The 17,841-nt window shown below is 42.9% G+C and overlaps 1 protein-coding gene across 7 annotated transcripts in view; it reads left to right on the forward strand.

Moving 5' to 3' along the window:
• smc5 (structural maintenance of chromosomes 5) overlaps window positions 1-17,841 on the forward strand; it is a 124,493-nt gene that overhangs the window by 49,173 nt on the left and 57,479 nt on the right. For all 7 annotated transcript variants that reach the window (XR_011594091.1, XR_011594092.1, XM_070887377.1 and 4 more), the window contains exons 5-8: window positions 3,074-3,208; window positions 3,293-3,433; window positions 5,045-5,206; window positions 9,194-9,265. Coding sequence is in view for 5 of the 7 variants with exons in the window: in XM_070887377.1 (XP_070743478.1) it covers window positions 3,074-3,208; window positions 3,293-3,433; window positions 5,045-5,206; window positions 9,194-9,265 (510 nt within the window). In the remaining 2 variants the exon portion in view is untranslated. The remainder of the gene's footprint in view (window positions 1-3,073; window positions 3,209-3,292; window positions 3,434-5,044; window positions 5,207-9,193; window positions 9,266-17,841) is intronic.

Consider the following 17,841-nt stretch of genomic DNA (forward strand, 5'->3'; position numbering starts at 1 on the left):
TGTGCCCTATGTTTCTCCCTTCGAATGCTACATTCTGGTGCCCATTTCCGAAATGTGAGGTTATACCTATCGAGAAAGGATGAACAAGCTGGGTCTCATTTCTCTTGGGTGACCTAATAGAGGTGTTTAAAATTATGAAAGGCTTTGATAGAATAGACACAGAAAGACTGTTTCCACTTGTGGGGTAGAGCAAAACTAGAGGTCATCAATGTAAGATAGTCACCAAGAAATCAAATAGGAAATTCAGAAGAAACTTCTTTACCCAGAGAGTGCTGAGAAACTCGTTACCACAGGGAGTGGCTGAGGTGAATAGCATAGATGCATTTAAGTGGAGGGTAGATAAGCATACGAGGGAGAAGTGAATAGAGGGTTATGCTGATAGTTGGATAAGAATGGGTGGAGGCTCAAGTGGAGATTAAACACCAGCATGGAATGGGTGGGCTGAATGGTCTGTTTCTGTGCTGTATGTTCTCGGTAATACAAACTCCAATTCAGCCAAAACTCTGCCCCATGCAAAGTGCAAAGTGCTCACACCTTACCTGTGTCCTTGACCACCTTCATTGCCCTGAATTCTATTGATCCAGATTTTGCGGTGATAAAGATGCCGAAACTCAGCGTTCACCATGGTTACCCCACTGAAACTGACAAGAAGTTCTGGAGACGGCGCATGCGTGCACAAACGCGGGAATCCAGATGTTGCTCTCAGCGATTCTCCGGTTCTCCATAGGGTGTGCTGTTGAACTCCTGGAGCCGGTAATTTTTGAAAAATCACTGAACTGGCGCAGACTTAGGCTTTTACCCTCTACTATCGCTCTTTTTTTTTTTAAAAACTGAAAAAGTTGAGCCATGGTGAATGAGGTGTAACTGGATTTTTAATGGCCTACTGATTCATAATTACCGCTGAACAACAGTTCTGGCCCTGAAAAGCTAATTTTATATTTGTGGAATGTCAAATTTTAAAAATTCTATGGTTTTTAATATCAATGTTTAATTTACAGGTTACGGTAGCATAGTGGTTATGTTACTGGACTAGTAATCCAGAGGCCTGGACATATAATTCAGGGAGGCAAGTTCAAATCCCACCACGGCTGCTTGGGATTTAAAATCAGTTAATTAAATAAATCTGGAATTAATTTTTTTTTTAAAAAGCTAATCAGTAATGGTGACCATGAAACTACTGGATTGTTGTTAAAAACCCATCTGGTTCGGTAATGTCCTTTAGGGAAGGAAACCTGCTGCCTTTACCTGGTCTGACCTATATGTGACTCCGAACCCACAGCAATGTGGTTGACTCTTAACTGCCCTCTGAAATGGCTCAACAAGCCACTTGGTTGTACCAAAACCGCTACGACAAAGTCAGCACTGTGGGAGTACCTTCACCACAAGGATTTCAGCTTCACCCACATCACGTGAACGAATAAATAAATTTGAAAAATCTTTAAAAAGTGTTTATAGTTCAGTTTCTACCTTGATCTGATGTGCATGTCCCAATCTTTATTTTGCTCTCTAAAATATTGAAAAGTGAAGGAAAACCATTGCATTTTATTTCCTGAGAGAATTCTCCAATGCGATTGGCTGCTTAGCCAGCTTGATGACATGATTTGCTGGATGCTGGAGATCCCCCTAGACTTGACGCCAGCATGAAATTAACATCGGGAATGCTGAAATTCATGCCGCTAGACCTCTGCAGGAAGCTTTCTTTGACGTCACTTTGCCACTGGCCGTAAATTCTGGGCAGTTGTTTACAATTTCTTTAATGGCTTTACCCCACCCTATGACCCAGCCTTTTCATCCTTCATTGCTGACTGAATGTGCACCCCTCCCCACTGTCATTTCTACCTCATTGGCAAGGCCTTCAGCTGCCTTAACCCTACTCTCTCGAGATCCTTCTCTAAATCTCTTTGCCTTGCTACTTCTCTCCACACCTCAAAGCCACCTCAAAACGTTTGAGCACACTGTCAAAATCCTTGCCCTTGTTTAAGATTCCCTTTGTGTCTCCTGTTTAGCAACCCCCTCCTATGTGAAACTCCTTGGAACATTTAGCATCTTAAAGGCACTACAAAATTCAGGTTGTTGTAGAATCAATCATTCTGGGATCTGATTGGTTGAAAGGGCATTGGTGTTTGATTCTGCAATTTGATTGGGTGAAAAGCTATTACAGTGCTGTATTTATGCATGCACAAGATTTTTGATAATATAGGTAATAACGTGTATGGGAAGGTAATACTTCACATTGTGAGTGTCCCACCATAGAGTATTCTTGTTATCTAGCTGCTCATCCTCTCTCTTCCCGATCCCTCCCCGCCCAGCTTGCGACTTGAATGTAAATCCAAAATGGAAAAAAATGGTTTGCTTTTTGTGCGCACAGAACTATTCGGTGTAGTCACATTTATGCTAAATAGGATGAGATGAGGTAGAGTGGGAGGAGCTCATGTGGAGCATAAACACTGGTGTGAGCCAGTTGGTCTGGATGGACTGTTCCTGTGCTGTTAATTCTATGCGCCGATCTGATTTCCTTCGCTCCACCACTGGCAGCCGTGCCTTCAGCTGCAAGTTGTTAATTCAGTGTTGAAGGGCCATCCTGGGAAGCGCCACAAATGTCAGAATGAAACCGGCGGGGGGAGGGAGGGAGGGAGAACAAATGTAGAAACAACCAATTGGGGATTTGGGGTGGAAGGATAAACACAATGATTTAGCTATGTTGTTTTCCAAATCTTTCATTTCATCTAAGAAAATTGGTGAGTAAGATCTTTCACTGCTGCTTTGGACTCCGTGCTAGAAAACAATGATTACATCTGCTGAGGATTCTTTGGAAGCCGATAGAAGATTCTCTGGACACAACTTTTCAAGAGAGGAAAGCTGTTCACGTTGCTCAGAATGCAGCAGAATTAGTAATAAACATGCTTTCCTTGTTTGTGTTCTTTACAGAAATGTTAGTGACATTATCTGTGGAGCGAGCACTGTATCTTTTGTATGAAATTGCTGTATTGCGCAGTTCAATCTGATTGTAATGATCAATTTTTTTTTTTTGGCCCAGTTAACCATTCTTCATGTTTCATGTTTAATTTTACAGGAGAAAGTTGGAGAGTTTGCAAAAATGTCAAAAGTTGAGCTATTGGAAGCAACTGAAAAATCAGTTGGCCCACCAGAAATGTACAAATTTCACAGCGATTTAAAGAATTATCGTGAAAAGGAGAAAGAACTCGAGGTATGGAAGGATATATCTTTGTTATTGTATTCATTGGCCCCTTTCTAATAGCTTCAAAATAAAATTTATTTAATGTATTTGTAGAATACATGTAAAGAAAAGACAGCTGCCTTGGAGAAAATGAAGCAAAGAAATGAGCGGAATGAGCAAGATGTGCAACGATATTATGAGCGACAGCGACATTTGGATAAAATAAAGATGCTGGAAAGAAAGAGGCCCTGGGTGGTAAGTTCTGACGTGGCGACGCAAGAAAGCATTTTACTTCAGTAATAAGAGACTGATCAGAGTTCAGAGGGGGCAAAATTGCTCCTTTTTATAGCCCCGTTAGCACAAGACAATTTTTGCCTGGGGGGGAGGGGGGCACTACCGCCTCCCGGGAAATTGCCCGGGAGGTTGTGGAGGCACGGCAGTGCTGCACCCCTGGCCGCTGTGCATTTCACCGGCATGCGCGGCGACTCCGCACCAACCCCTTAACGCCCCGCGGGGAAAATTGTACCCCAAGGCTGGTGCGGGTGGATGTCAATGCCAGCTATGCTGGCAGACATCTGCTCTCGGGACGGTGATTAAAGGGCAGGGCTCCGGGCCGCCATCTTTTATTGTCGGCCAACTCTCTGGTCAGCTCGACCATGGTGGTCCGGGCTGTCATCGTGCAGCCCGGTAATCCGTCTTGGGTGCTGGGCTGCTGGCCCGGTCGCATGCTGCTCTGATTTTTCTGTAGCCATGTCTCAGTAACCCATTCTCTATCTGGTTCCTCGCAATGTATTATTGCCTCTAGCCCCCCTGTTTTATTATGGACACTGTGCATTGCTGTACAGACAGTTTAGCTAAATTTTAATAGCAGTTCCTCTCATTTTATTTTGAACGATATTTTTACACTCCTGTTCTATAACTACTTATTCCCTAGCCATCTATGTCCTCCCTTAGTTTAGTCTTTCCTGTTTCATTTACATTTAGGCTGGTTTCATTTCTTGTTGACCCCTCTTACCCCCCCCCCCCCCCCCCCCCCCCCTCCCGTCTTGCCAGTTATTTTTTCTTTCCTGTCATCAGCAACAGCTGCATGAAGTTGGCTCTGCATGCAACAAAATCATTCACATTAGCGGCCAATGCCTTTAATACAGTTAATAGTTCTTGCTCTTTCAGAATATTTGCAGATTCTTAAAAGTTTTAAGAATCTCTGGCTCAGCGTGAAAAGAGATCGAATTGCCAGAACAAGATACACTGATTTGGTCTCGTCTCATGTTCACCAAACCTGTGGGGAGATTTTGAGACCTGCGCAACGACTACAGGGTGGTACAATGTATCGACCTGTTCCCACCATTGCCATTTTTGCTGGGGTACTCTGAATAGCCGCTTAAAACAAGTGCACAACTAATTTAGGTATCAATAGGACCCCAATTCCATTTTAGGACTCGATTAGGGTCAAGTGCGTGGCTTGCAAGCTCCACCCAATATCAGCTACCGATTCAGCTGAGGAGGAGCCCAAAGGTAAATACCTTTTTATTTTTGATGGGGCTGGGAGAAGCAGGAAACCTCCTCCCGGCTATACAGAAATAATCCGAGATGCTACTCTGAAGCTGCAATGCTGGGTGCTCTCGGCAAAGAACTAAAAGTCTGATATCAAATGAGAGAATGATCACTTCAAAACGATGTGGTGGAGAATCTTTCAATGCATCACCTAACCCTCTATAATTTCTGTTTAAGTGTTGAAGTTTCAAAAAATTACACTATCGATTGTAGATAATCTAGCACCCTTTATTGTCACTGTTGACATTTTTTTAACAAAACAATTATAGCTACATGCTTTAGTAAACAATTTACTTTTGCTAATATTTTAAGGAATACGAGGCTGCTCGACAGGAGCACGAAGAAGTGAAGCGTATCCGTGACCAGCTAAAACAAGAACTGAAAGCACTAAAAGAAGCCCAGGCTCCAATGACCAGAAGAATTCAAGCTGTTGATAGGCAATGTAGGGAGCACGAGGCCAAAATAAAGGAAAAGGTTAGAAGCTTGGTTGGTGCGAGAAAGCCTTTCTGATTTTAGTCATGGCCGCTGTGTGTATATAAATATAGCATTTCATAAACTTTAAAGACTTGCATAACTTAAATTGCTGCATGAATCCGAACTTTAAGTAAACTGTGAAAGGCATTGTTTAGCGCACACAATTATGGAGAAACAGGGCAGAATATATTAAACAGCTGTACTATGATCTGTTAAGAAATACTCTCTTTCCAATGGATGGGGATGATTGTTTGGCTCAACTTAGTTCATCTATCCAGAAAGATCCAACAGTTCCCCTTCTAAAATTTTATTAAATGATGCGGCGCAGGCATGATGGGCCGAATGGCTTCCTTCTGTGTTGTACCATTCTTTCATTCCAGTATTTTGCCTTTACTTCTCTACCTGGAAGTCCATGTGGCGATCATTCTTAAATCCGAAATTTGCCTTTTACAAGTTGTTCAAAACACTTTTTTGGCCCACTTTTCTCTTTTCTCCTCCTCCTTTCCCAAAGGTCTTGATTCCTTGTTCGTGTATGATGTCTCAATGAAGTTACCATTCTTTGTGTAAGCTGAAATGATTGAGATCAGCCAACAGAGCAGAGTCTGGGAATTAAATCTGAGATCATCTTCATCTGTATGGCTCAGCTTTTCACTAGCCATTATGGAAGACCAGGAACTCCCTTTTTGATTTTTTTTTAACCTGTAGTTAAACCTTAAATGATTTAACCTAGTTTTGTCTATCACAGTTTAGAATGAGTTCCTACATCACAGATACCTGCACTAAAAGGGCCTTAATTGCTCAAATTAATGAGCTGACACCATTATTATATGTAATTCTTCCTGGTGGATTAAATACTCCTGTTGCAGTATCATCTTTACATAAAGGAATGGGGATATACTAGTGTATATTCTTTTATTGTTGTGCAGTAGTCCATTGCAAGAAAAAGCTGTAGATTACTGTGTAATGAGACAGGATTAATAAATGATCTCCTAGTAAAGGATCCTCGAGGAATGAGTGACCAAAACATGGTTGAATTTCAAATTCAGTTGTAGGGTGAGAAAGTTGGTTCTCAAACCAGTATCCTAAGCTTAAATAAAGGAGACTACAAAGTTATGAGGGCAGAGTTGGCTAAAGTGGACTAGGAAAATAGATTAAAGTATGGGACGGGTGATGAGCAGTGGCAGACATTTAAGAAGATATTTCATAACTCAATAAAAATATATTCCAATGAGAAGAAAAGACTAAGAGAAGGAATAACCATCCGTGGCTAACTAAGAAAATAAGGGATGGTATCAAATTGAAAACAAGGGGCCAAGACTAGTGGGAGGCCAGAGGATTGGGAAACTTTTAAAAGTCAGCAAAGAACAACTAAAAAAAATTTATAGAAAGGCAAGATAGATTATGAAAGTAAACTAGCACGAATTTTCAAAACAGGTAGTAAGAGTTTCTACAGGTACATAAAAAGGAAAAGAGTGGCTAAAGTAAATGTTGGTCCCTGAGAGGATGAGGCTGGGGAATTAATAATGGAGAGCAGGGAAATGGCAGAGACGTTGAACAAATATTTTGTATCGGTCTTCATGGTAGAAGACACTAAAAACATCCCAATAGTGGATAATCAAGGGGGCTATAGGGAGGGAGGAACTTGATAGAATCGCTATCACTAATGAAGTAGTACTCTGTAAAATAATGGGACTAAAGGCAGATAAGTCCCCTGGACCTGATGGCTTACATCCTAGGGTCTTGAGAGAGGTGGCTGCAAAGATAAGTGGATGCATTGGTTGTAATCTACCAACGTTCCCTGGCTTCTGGGGCGGTCCTAGCAGATTGGAAAACCGCAAATGTAACGCCCCTATTTTTAAAAAAAGGAGGCAGACACAAAGCAGGAAACTAGACCAGTTAGCCTAATATCTGTCGTTGGGAAAATGCTGGAGTCCATTATTAAGGAAGCAGCAGTGGGACATTTGGAAAAGCATAATTCAATCAAGCAGAGTCAGCATGGTTTTATAAAGGGGAAATCATGTTTGACAAATTTGCTGGAGTTTTTTGAGGATGTAATGAACAGGATGGATGGATAAGGGGGAACCAGTGGATGTGGTGTATTTGGATTTCCAGAAGGCATTCGATAAGGTGCCACATAAAAGGTTACTGCACAAGATAAAAGTTCACGGGGTTGGGGGTAATATATTAGCATGGATAGAGGATTGGCTAACTAACAGAAAACAGAGAGTTGGGATAAATGAGTCATTGGCAAACAGTGACTAGTGGAGTGCCGCAGGGATCAGTGCTGGGGCTTCAACTATTTACAATCTATATTAATGACTTGTATGCAGGTACAGTAAGTAATCAGGAAGGCAAATGCAAGGGGGATAGAGTATAAACGCAGAGAAGTCCTGCTACAACTGTACAGGGTATTGATAAGGCTACACCTGGAGTACTGCGTACAGTTTTGGTCTCCATATTTAAGGAAGGATATGCTTGCATTGGTGGCTGTTCAGAGAAGGTTCACTAGTTTGTTTCCAGAGATGAGGGGGTTGACTTATGAAGATATGTTGAGTAGGTTGGACGTATACACATTGGAGTTCAGAAGAATGAGAGGTGATCTTATCGAAACATATAAGATAATGAGGGGGCTCGACAAGGTGGATGCAGAGAGGATATTTCCACTCATAGGGGAAACTAATACTAGGGGACATAGTCTCAGAAAAAGGGGCCATCCATTTAAAACTGAGGTGAGGAGCAATTTCTTCTGAGGGTTGTAAATCTATGGAATTCTCTGCCCCAGAGAGCTGTGGAGGCTGGGTCATTGAATATATTTAAGACGAAGATGGACAGATTTTTGTGCGATAAGGGAATAAAGGGGAGCGGGCAGGGAAGTGGAGCTGAATCCATGATCAGATCAGTTATGATCTTATTAAATGGCGGAGCAGGCGCAAAGGACCAGGTGGCATACTCCTCCTCCTATTTCTTATGTTCTCATGTAGATCTTACTCATTTTACTTTCATTACAAAAATTGAGAGGTTAGCGTCAAATGGTCCCTTTAAGCTGTGCGGCCGTTCAGCGCTCCGGAGCTCCCACGCAGGTGGCTCACCGGCTTTCGGATGGGGAAAATACACTCATGCGTGGTATTTTGAAATAGCCACGCAACTCCTTAAAGGGGCCACACCAAAAAAAAGAAATTAAAGGGAACATTGATTAGTGTATCATTTATGTTTAAAATCATGACGTGAATTTGAGGTGGAAGCTGAGAAATTTGTTGTATGCAACCAAAAATTAAGAATTAGAAGTCAGAATTGCAAGACGTGACTCAGCACTCATTTTCTTAAGGTTTTAAACACGTCAGAGGTAAGTGTCACTTAGCATATAATTGTTGAGTCCTTTAAAAAGGAAGTCGATAAGTACCAAGCAGTGGTGAGAATGTGGAACTCTCTACCACGTGGAGTAGTTGAGGTGACTAGCATAGATGCATTTAAGGGGAAGCTAGATAAGTACATGAGGGAGAAAGGAATAGGATATGCTGATGGGGTTAGATGAAGTAAGGTGGGTGGAGGCTTGTGCAGAGCATAAACACCAGCATCAACCAGTTGGGCCGCGTGACCTGTTTCTGTGCTGTAAATTGTATGTAATAGCACAGTATGACACTAGATCGGCGTAAGTTTGGATTGACTGGTCTTTCTTTCCATTCTTTTTGTGTTTTATGCTTTTGATGACTTGTCTTGCGTGAGTGAAGGTAGAGAGTTCCTTGGGAAGGGGGTGTTTTTATTACATGGGAGAGGGAAGTTGTGCAACTAAGTCTTGGAGTGAGTGCCCTGTGATTTATTTTTTTATGCAAGCAAGAATGAAGCTCTTGCTAGTTTTGACCTATCTTTCAATAGACAATGTGATGTTATCTATTCTAATTTGCTTACACTTATATGTACAATGCTTAAACTGAGTTTTTCTATATTAACATTGCTCAGTGGAATGATTGCATTTGCCTGTTTTTGTAGGGGTCAGAAATTAAGAAAATCTCTCAGGAAAGCAAACAAAAGCAAGATTTCTTGGAACGGAAGGACAAAGAGGTTGGTACAACTTTACCCCTGGGAAACTTTACAAAACTTTTTGAATTCTTTGTACTCCTCAATTTTAGAAATGGTATTGCGGATGAATGGTAACATATTGTCAGTATTGAGTGCCTTAAGCTCAGCTATTGTACAACCAGATAGAGTGAATTGGTCTTAACATAATAATTAGTAGCAAGAGTAAGCTAAACGGCCCATCAAGCCTGCTCTGCCATTCAATAAGATCATGGCTGATCTTCGACCTCAACTCCATTTTTCCGCCCGATCCCCATATCCCTTGATTCGCCTAGAATCCAAAAATCTCTTAACGACTCAGCATCCACAGCCCTTTGGTGTAGAGAATTCCAAAGATTCACAATCCTCTGAGTAAAGAAATTCCTCCTCATATCTGTCCGAAATTGCCGGCCCCTTGTCCTGAGGCTATGCCCCCTAGTTCTAGACTCCCCAGCCAGGGGAAACAACCTCTCAGCATCTACTCTATCAAGCCCCCTCAAAATCTTATGTTTCAGTGAGATCACCTCTCATTCTTCTAAATTCCAGAGAGTTTAGGCTCAATCTCCAGAGAGTTTAGAACAGCCCACTCATCCTAGCAATCAATCTGGTGAACCTTTGTTGCACTGCCTCTAAGGCTTATATGTCCTTTCTCAGATAAGGAGACCAACTGTGCACAGTACTCCAGGTGTAATCTCACCAAAACTCTACAGTTGTAGTAAGACTTCCTTATTCTTGTGCTCCAAGCCCCTTGCAATAAAGGCCAACATGCCATTTGTCTTCCTAATTGCTTGCTGTACCTGCATGCTAACTTTGTGTTTCCTGTATGAGGACACCTAAATCTCTCCGAACACCAACATTTAATTGTTTCTCACAATTTTTTTTAAATTCCGTTTTTCTATTCTTCCTACCAAAGTGAATAACCTCACATTTCCCCACATTATACTCCATCTGCCCACTCACTTAATCTGTCTATATCCCTTTGCAGAATCTGAGTCCTCCTCACAGCGCATTTTACCATCGAGCTTTGAAACATAGAAACATAGAAAATAGGTGCAGGAGCAGGCCATTCAGCCCTTCTAGCCTGCACCGCCATTCAATGAGTTCATGGCTGAACATGAAACTTCAGTACCCCCTTCCTGCTTTCTCGCCATAACCCTTGATCCCCCGAGTAGTAAGGACTTCATCTAACTCCCTTTTGAATATATTTAGTGAATTGGCCTCAACTACTTTCTGTGGTAGAGAATTCCACAGGTTCACCACTCTCTGGGTGAAGAGGTTTCTCCTCATCTCGGTCCTGAATGGCTTACCCCTTATCCTCAGACTGTGACCCCTGGTTCTGGACTTCCCCAACATTGGGAACATTCTTCCTGCATCTAACCGGTCTAAACCCATCAGGATTTTAAACGTTTCCATGAGGTCCCCTCTCATTCTTCTGAACTCCAGTGAATACAAGCCCAGTTGATCCAGTCTTTCTTGATAGGTCAGTCCCGCCATCCCGGGAATCAGTCTGGTGAATCTTCGCTGCACTCCCTCAATAGCAAGAATGTCCTTCCTCAAGTTAGGAGACCAGAACTGTACACAATACTCCAGGTGTGGCCTCACCAAGGCCCTGTACAACTGTAGCAACACCTCCCTGCCCCTGTATTCAAATCCCCTCGCTATGAAGGCCAACATGCCATTTGCTTTCTTAACCGCCTGCTGTACCTGCATGCTAACCTTCAATGACTGATGTACCATGACACCCAGGTCTCGTTGCACCTTCCCTTTTCCTAATCTGTCACCATTCAGATAATAGTCTGTCTCTCTGTTTTTACCACCAAAGTGGATAACCTCACATTTATCCACATTATACTTCATCTGCCATGCATTTGCCCACTCACCTAACCTATCCAAGTCACTCTGCAGCCTAATAGCATCCTCCTCGCAGCTCACACTGCCACCCAACTTAGTGTCATCCGCAAATTTGGAGATACTGCATTTAATCCCCTCGTCTAAATCATTAATGTACAATGTAAACAGCTGGGGCCCCAGCACAGAAACTTGCGGCACCCCACTAGTCACTGCCTGCCATTCTGAAAAGTACCCGTTTACTCCTACTCTTTGCTTCCTGTCTGACAACCAGTTCTCAATCCACGTCAGCACACTACCCCCAATCCCATGTGCTTTAACTTTGCACATTAATCTCTTGTTTGGGACCTTGTCGAAAGCCTTCTGAAAGTCCAAATATACCACATCAACTGGTTCTCCTTTGTCCACTTTACTGGAAACATCCTCAAAAAATTCCAGAAGATTTGTCAAGCATGATTTCCCTTTCACAAATCCATGCTGACTTGGACCTATCATGTCACCATTTTCCAGATGCACTGCTATGACATCCATAATAATTGATTCCATCATTTTACCCACTACTGAGGTCAGGCTGACCGGTCTATAATTCCCTGTTTTCTCTCTCCCTCCTTTTTTAAAAAGTGGGGTTACATTGGCTACCCTCCACTCCATAGGAACTGATCCAGAGTCAATAGAATGTTGGAAAATGACTGTCAATGCATCCGCTATTTCCAAGGCCACCTCCTTAAGTACTCTGGGATGCAGTCCATCAGGCCCTGGGGATTTATCGGCCTTCAATCCCATCAATTTCCCCAACACAATTTCCAGACTAATAAAGATTTCCCTCAGTTCCCCCTCCTTACTAGACCCTCTGACCCCTTTTATATCCGGAAGGTTGTTTGTATCCTCCTTAGTGAATACCGAACCAAAGTACTTGTTCAATTGGTCTGCCATTTCTTTGTTCCCCGTTATGACTTCCCCTGATTCTGACTGCAGGGGACCTACGTTTGTCTTTACTAACCTTTTTCTCTTTACATACCTATAGAAACTTTTGCAATCCACCTTAATGTTCCCTGCAAGCTTCTTCTCGTACTCCATTTTCCCTGCCCTAATCAAACTCTTTGTCCTCCCCTGCTGAGTTCTAAATTTCTCCCAGTCCCCAGGTTCGCTGCTATTTCTGGCCAATTTGTCTGCCACTTCCTTGGCTTTAATACTATCCCTGATTTCCCTAGATAGCCACGGTTGAGCCACCTTCCCTTTTTTATTTTTACGCCAGACAGGAATGTACAATTGTTGTAATTCATCCATGCGGTCTCTAAATGTCTGCCATTGCCCATCCACAGTCAACCCCCTAAGTATCATTCGCCAATCTATCCTAGCCAATTCACGCCTCATACCTTCAAAGTTACCCTTCTTTAAGTTCTGGACCATGGTCTCTGAATTTACTGTTTCATTCTCCATCCTAATGCAGAAATCCACCATATTATGGTCACTCTTCCCCAAGGGGCCTCGCACAATGAGATTGCTAATTAATCCTCTCTCATTACACAACACCCAGCCTAAGATGGCCTCCCCCCTAGTTGGTTCCTCAACATATTGGTCTAGAAAACCATCCCTTATGCACTCCAGGAAATCCTCCTCCACCGTATTGCTTCCAGTTTGGGTAGCCCAATCTATGTGCATATTAAAGTCACCCATTATAACTGCTACACCTTTATTGCATGCACCCCTAATTTCCTGTTTGATGCCCTCCCCAACATCCCTATTACTGTTTGGAGGTCTGTACACAACTCCTACTAACGTTTTTTGCCCTTTGGTGTTCTGCAGCTCTACCCATATAGGTTCCACATCATCCAAGCTAATGTCTTTCCTAACTATTGCATTAATCTCCTCTTTAACCAACAATGCTACCCCACCTCCTTTTCCTTTTATTCTATCCTTCCTGAATGTTGAATACCCCTGAATGTTGAGTTCCCAGCCCTGATCATCCTGGAGCCACGTCTCCGTAATCCCAATCACATCATATTTGTTAACATCTATTTGCACAATTAATTCATCCACCTTATTGCGGATACTCCTTGCATTAAGACACGTTACACTCGGTTTCTTCTTCTAAGTCATTAATACAGACTAAATATCTTGGGCCCAAGCACTGATCCATATGGCACCCCATTAGTTGCAGCCTGCCAACTGGAAAATGATTAGTTTATCCCCACTCTTTGTTTTCTGACTGTTGGCCAATCCTCTCTCCATACTAATACATTACCCATAATGTTGAGGCTGAAGGTCAATTAAAAATGTCAAAACTGAGATTGATAGGTTTTTGTTAGGCAAGGGTATTATGGGTTATGGAACCAAGGCGGGTAGATGGAGTTAAGATACAGATCAGCCTTAATCTAATTGAATGTTGGAACAGACTGAGGGGTCTAAATGGCCTACTCCTGTTACTACTCACACCATGTGTTGTAATTTTAATTTGAGAAGAATGATTCGTACGCAGAAATTTAAGTTTGTCAACTTCAAACACCAACCACTATCATGGCCATTCTAAAAATTGTAATTATTGAATTAATTTTATATGCAGCACAGATTCACCAGAATGATACGGGGGCTAAAAGGGTTACATTATCAGGACAGGCTGCATAGACTAGGCTTGTATTCCCTTGAGTATAGAAGGAAAGATCTATTTGTGATGTTCAAGATGATTAAAGGAGTTGATGAGGTAGATAGAGAAAAACTATGTCCTCTAGTGAGGGTGTCCAGAACAAGGGGGCAAAACCTTAAAATTAGAGTTAGACCGTTCAGGAGTGCTGTCCGGAAGTACTTATTCACACACAGTAGTGGCGATCTGGCACTCGCTGCACCAAAAAACTGTTGAGGCTGGGGGTCAATTGAAAATGTCAAACTGAGATTGATAAAATTTTTGTTCGGCAAGGGGTGTTAAGAGTTTTGGAGCCAAGGCACGTAAATGGAATTAAGATACAGATTAGCTGTGATCTAATTGAATGGCAGAACAGACTGAAGGGTCTAAATGGCCTACTCTTGTTCCTACGTTCCTATCTACTTGTATAACCTTAGGCTAAACATCAGGAAGACAAAGCTCCTCCACCAGTCTGTCCTCGCCGCACAGCACTGCCCCCCAGTCATCAAGATCCATGGCGCGGCCCTGGACAACGTGGACCACTTCCCATAACCCATGTGCACTATGTGGGCAGAGGTGTTATGTGGTTGGTTTCTTCCTAGGGCTGCGAATGCTCTGATTCTGTATAATTAGGGTTTGGGTATGGGGACCTGGAGCTTCTGAGGCGGCAACTAGTGGTGAAAATGGAGTTGCTATCATGATTGGGAACAATGCCAACTGCTCACCTTAATGAGGGGAAATTCTATTGAGGTGCTATCTAGAGGCGTGACAGTGAATGCTGATAGAAACATAGAAAAGTGCAGGAGTAGGCCATTCGGCCTTTCGAGCCTGCGCCGCCATTCAATAAGATCATGGCTGATCATTCCCTCAGTACCCTTTTCCTGCTTTCTCTCCATACCCCTTGATCCCCTTAGCCGTAAGGGCCATATCTAACTCCCTCTTAAATATATCCAATGAACTGGCATCAACAACTCTCTGCGACAGGGAATTGCATAGGTTACCAACTCTCTGAGTGAAGAAGTTTCTCCTCATCTCAGTCCTAAATCTTAAGTCTTATCCTAAGACTATGTCCCCTGGTTCTGGACTTCCCCAACATCGGGAACATTCTTCCCGTATCTAACCTGTCCAGTCCCATCAGAATCTTATACGTTTCTATGAGATCCTCTCTCATCCTTCTAAACTCCAGTGAATAAAGGCCCAGTTGATCCAGTCTCTCCTCATATGACAGTCCAGCCATCCCTGGAATCAGTCTGGTGAACTTTCGCTGCACTCCCTCAATAGCAAGAATGTCCTTCCTCAGATTAGGAGACCAAAACTGAACACAATATTCCAGGTGAGGCCTCACTAAGGCCTTGTACAATTGCAGTAAGACCTCCCTGCTCCTATACTCAAATCCCCTAGCTATGAAGGCCAACATACCATTTGCCGCCTTCACCGCCTGCTGTACCTTTCAGTGACTGATGAACCATGACACCCAGGTCTCGTTGCACCTCCCCTTTTCTTAATCTGCTGCCATCCAGATAATCTGCCTTCGTGTTTTTGCCCCCAAAATGGATAACCTCACATTTATCCACATTATACTGCATCTGCCATGCATTTGCCCACTCACCTAACCTGTCCAAGTCACCCTGCAGCCTCTTAGCATCCTCCTCACAGCTCACACCGCCACCCAGTTTAGTGTCATCCGCAAACTTGGAGATATTACACTCAATTCCTTCATCTAAATTGTTAATGTATATTGTAAAGAGCTAGGGTCCCAGCACTGAGCCCTGCGGCACTCCACTAGTCACTGCCTGCCATTCTGAAAAGGACACGTTTATCCCGACTCTCTGCTTCCTGTCTGCCAACCAGTTCACTATTCATGTCAGTACATTACCCCCAATACCATGCGCTTTGATTTTGCACACCAATCTCTTGTGCGGGACCTTGTCAAAGGCCTTTTGAAAGTCCAAATACACCACATCCACTGGTTCTCCCTTGTTCACTCTGCTAGTTACATCCTCAAAAAATTCCAGAAGATTTGTCGAGCATGATTTCCCTTTCATAAATCCATGCTGACTTGGTCCAATCCTGTCACTGCTTTCCAAATGCGTTGTTATTTCATCCTTAATGATTGATTCCAACATTTTCCCCACTACTGATTTCAGGGTAACCGGTTTATAATTACCAGTTTTCTCTCTCCCTCCACTATTTCTAGGGCCACTTCCTTAAGTACTCTGGGATGCAGACTATCAGGCCCTGGGGATTTATCGGCCTTCAATCCCGTCAATTTCCCTAACACAATTTCCCGCCTAATAAGGATATCCCTCAGTTCCTCCTTCTCACTAGACCTCCTGTCCACTAGTACATTCGGAAGGTTATTTGTGTCTTCCTTAGTGAAGATAGAACCGAAGTATTTGTTCAATTGGTCTGCCGTTTCTTTGTTCCCCATTATAAATTCACCTGAATCCGACTGCAAGGGTCTTCACTAATCTTTTTCTCTTCACATATATTTATAGAAGCTTTTGCAGTCAGTTTTTATGTTCCCTGCAAGCTTCCTCTTGTACTCTATTTTCCCCCTCTTAATTAAACCCTTAGTCTTCCTTTGTTGAATTCTAAATTTCTCCCAGTCCTTAGGTTTGTTGCTTTTTCTAGCCAAATTATATGCCTCTTCCTTGGCTTTAACACTATCCTTAATTTCCCTTGTTAGCCATGGTTGAGCCACCTTCCCCGTTTTATTTTTACTCCAGACAGGGATGTACAATTGCTGAAGTTCATCCATGTGATCTTTAAATGTTTGCCATTGCTTATCCACCATCAACCCTTTAAGTATCCTTTGCCAGTCTATTCTAGCCAATTCACACCTCATACTGTTGAAGTTATCTTTCCTTAAGTTTAGGACCCTAGTTTCTGAATTAACTGTGTCACTCTCCGTCTTAATAAAGAATTCTACCATATTATGGTGACTCTTCTCTTCGCACAACAAAATTGCTAATTAGTCCCTTCTCATTACACATCATCCAGTCTGGGATGGCCAGCTCTCTAGTTGGTTCCTCGACAAATTGGTCTAAAAAACCATCGCTAATACACTCCAGGAAATCCTCCTCCACCGCATTGCTACCAGTTTGGTTAGTCCAATCAATATGTAGATTAAAGTCGCCCATGATAACTGCTGTACCTTTATTGCAAACATTCCTTATTTCTTGTTTGATGCTGTCCCCAACCTCACTACTACTGTTTGGTGGTCTGTACACAACTCCCACTAGCGTTTTCTGCCCTTTGGAATTCCGCAGCTCCACCCATACCGATTCCACATCATCCAGGCTAATGTCCCTCCTTACTATTGCATTAAATTTCCTCTTTAACCAGCAAAGCCACCCCGCCTCCTTTTCCTTTCTGTCTATCCTTCCTAAATGCTGCATACCCTTGGATGTTGGGTTCCCAGCCTTGGTCACCCTGGAACCATGTCTCCGTGATGCCAATTGCATCATACCCATTAACTGCTATCTGCGCAGTTAATTCGTCCATCTTATTCCGAATACTCCTCGCATTGAGGCACAGAGCCTTCAGGCTTGTCTTTTTAACGCACTTTGCCCCTTTAGAATTTTTCTGTAATATGGCCTTTTTTGTTTTTTGCATTGGGTTTCTCTGCCCTCCACTTTTACTGTTCTCCTTTCTATCTTTTGCTTCTGCCTCCATTTTATTTCCCTCTGTCTCCCTGCATAGGTTCCCATCCCCCTGCCACATTAGTTTAACTCCTCCCCAACAGCACTAGCAAACACTCCCCCTAGGACATTGGTTCCGGTCCTGCCCAGGTGCAGACCGTCTGGTTTGTACTGGTCCCACCTCTCCCAGAACCGGTTCCAATGTCCCAGGAATTTGAATCCCTCCCTTCTGCACCACTGCTCAAGCCACGTATTCATCTGAACTATCCTGTGATTCCTACTCTGACGAGCACGTGGCACTGGTAGCAATCCTGAGATTACTACTTTTGAGGTCCTACTTTTTAATTTAACTCCTAGCTCCCTAAATTCGTCTCGCAGGACCTCATCCCGTTTTTTACTTATGTCGTTGGTACCTATATGCACCATGACAACTGGCTGTTCACCCTCCCTTTTCAGAATGTCCTGCACCC

Source organism: Pristiophorus japonicus, chromosome 1, assembly GCF_044704955.1.
Source record: "Pristiophorus japonicus isolate sPriJap1 chromosome 1, sPriJap1.hap1, whole genome shotgun sequence".
Classification (NCBI taxonomy): domain Eukaryota; kingdom Metazoa; phylum Chordata; class Chondrichthyes; family Pristiophoridae; genus Pristiophorus; species Pristiophorus japonicus.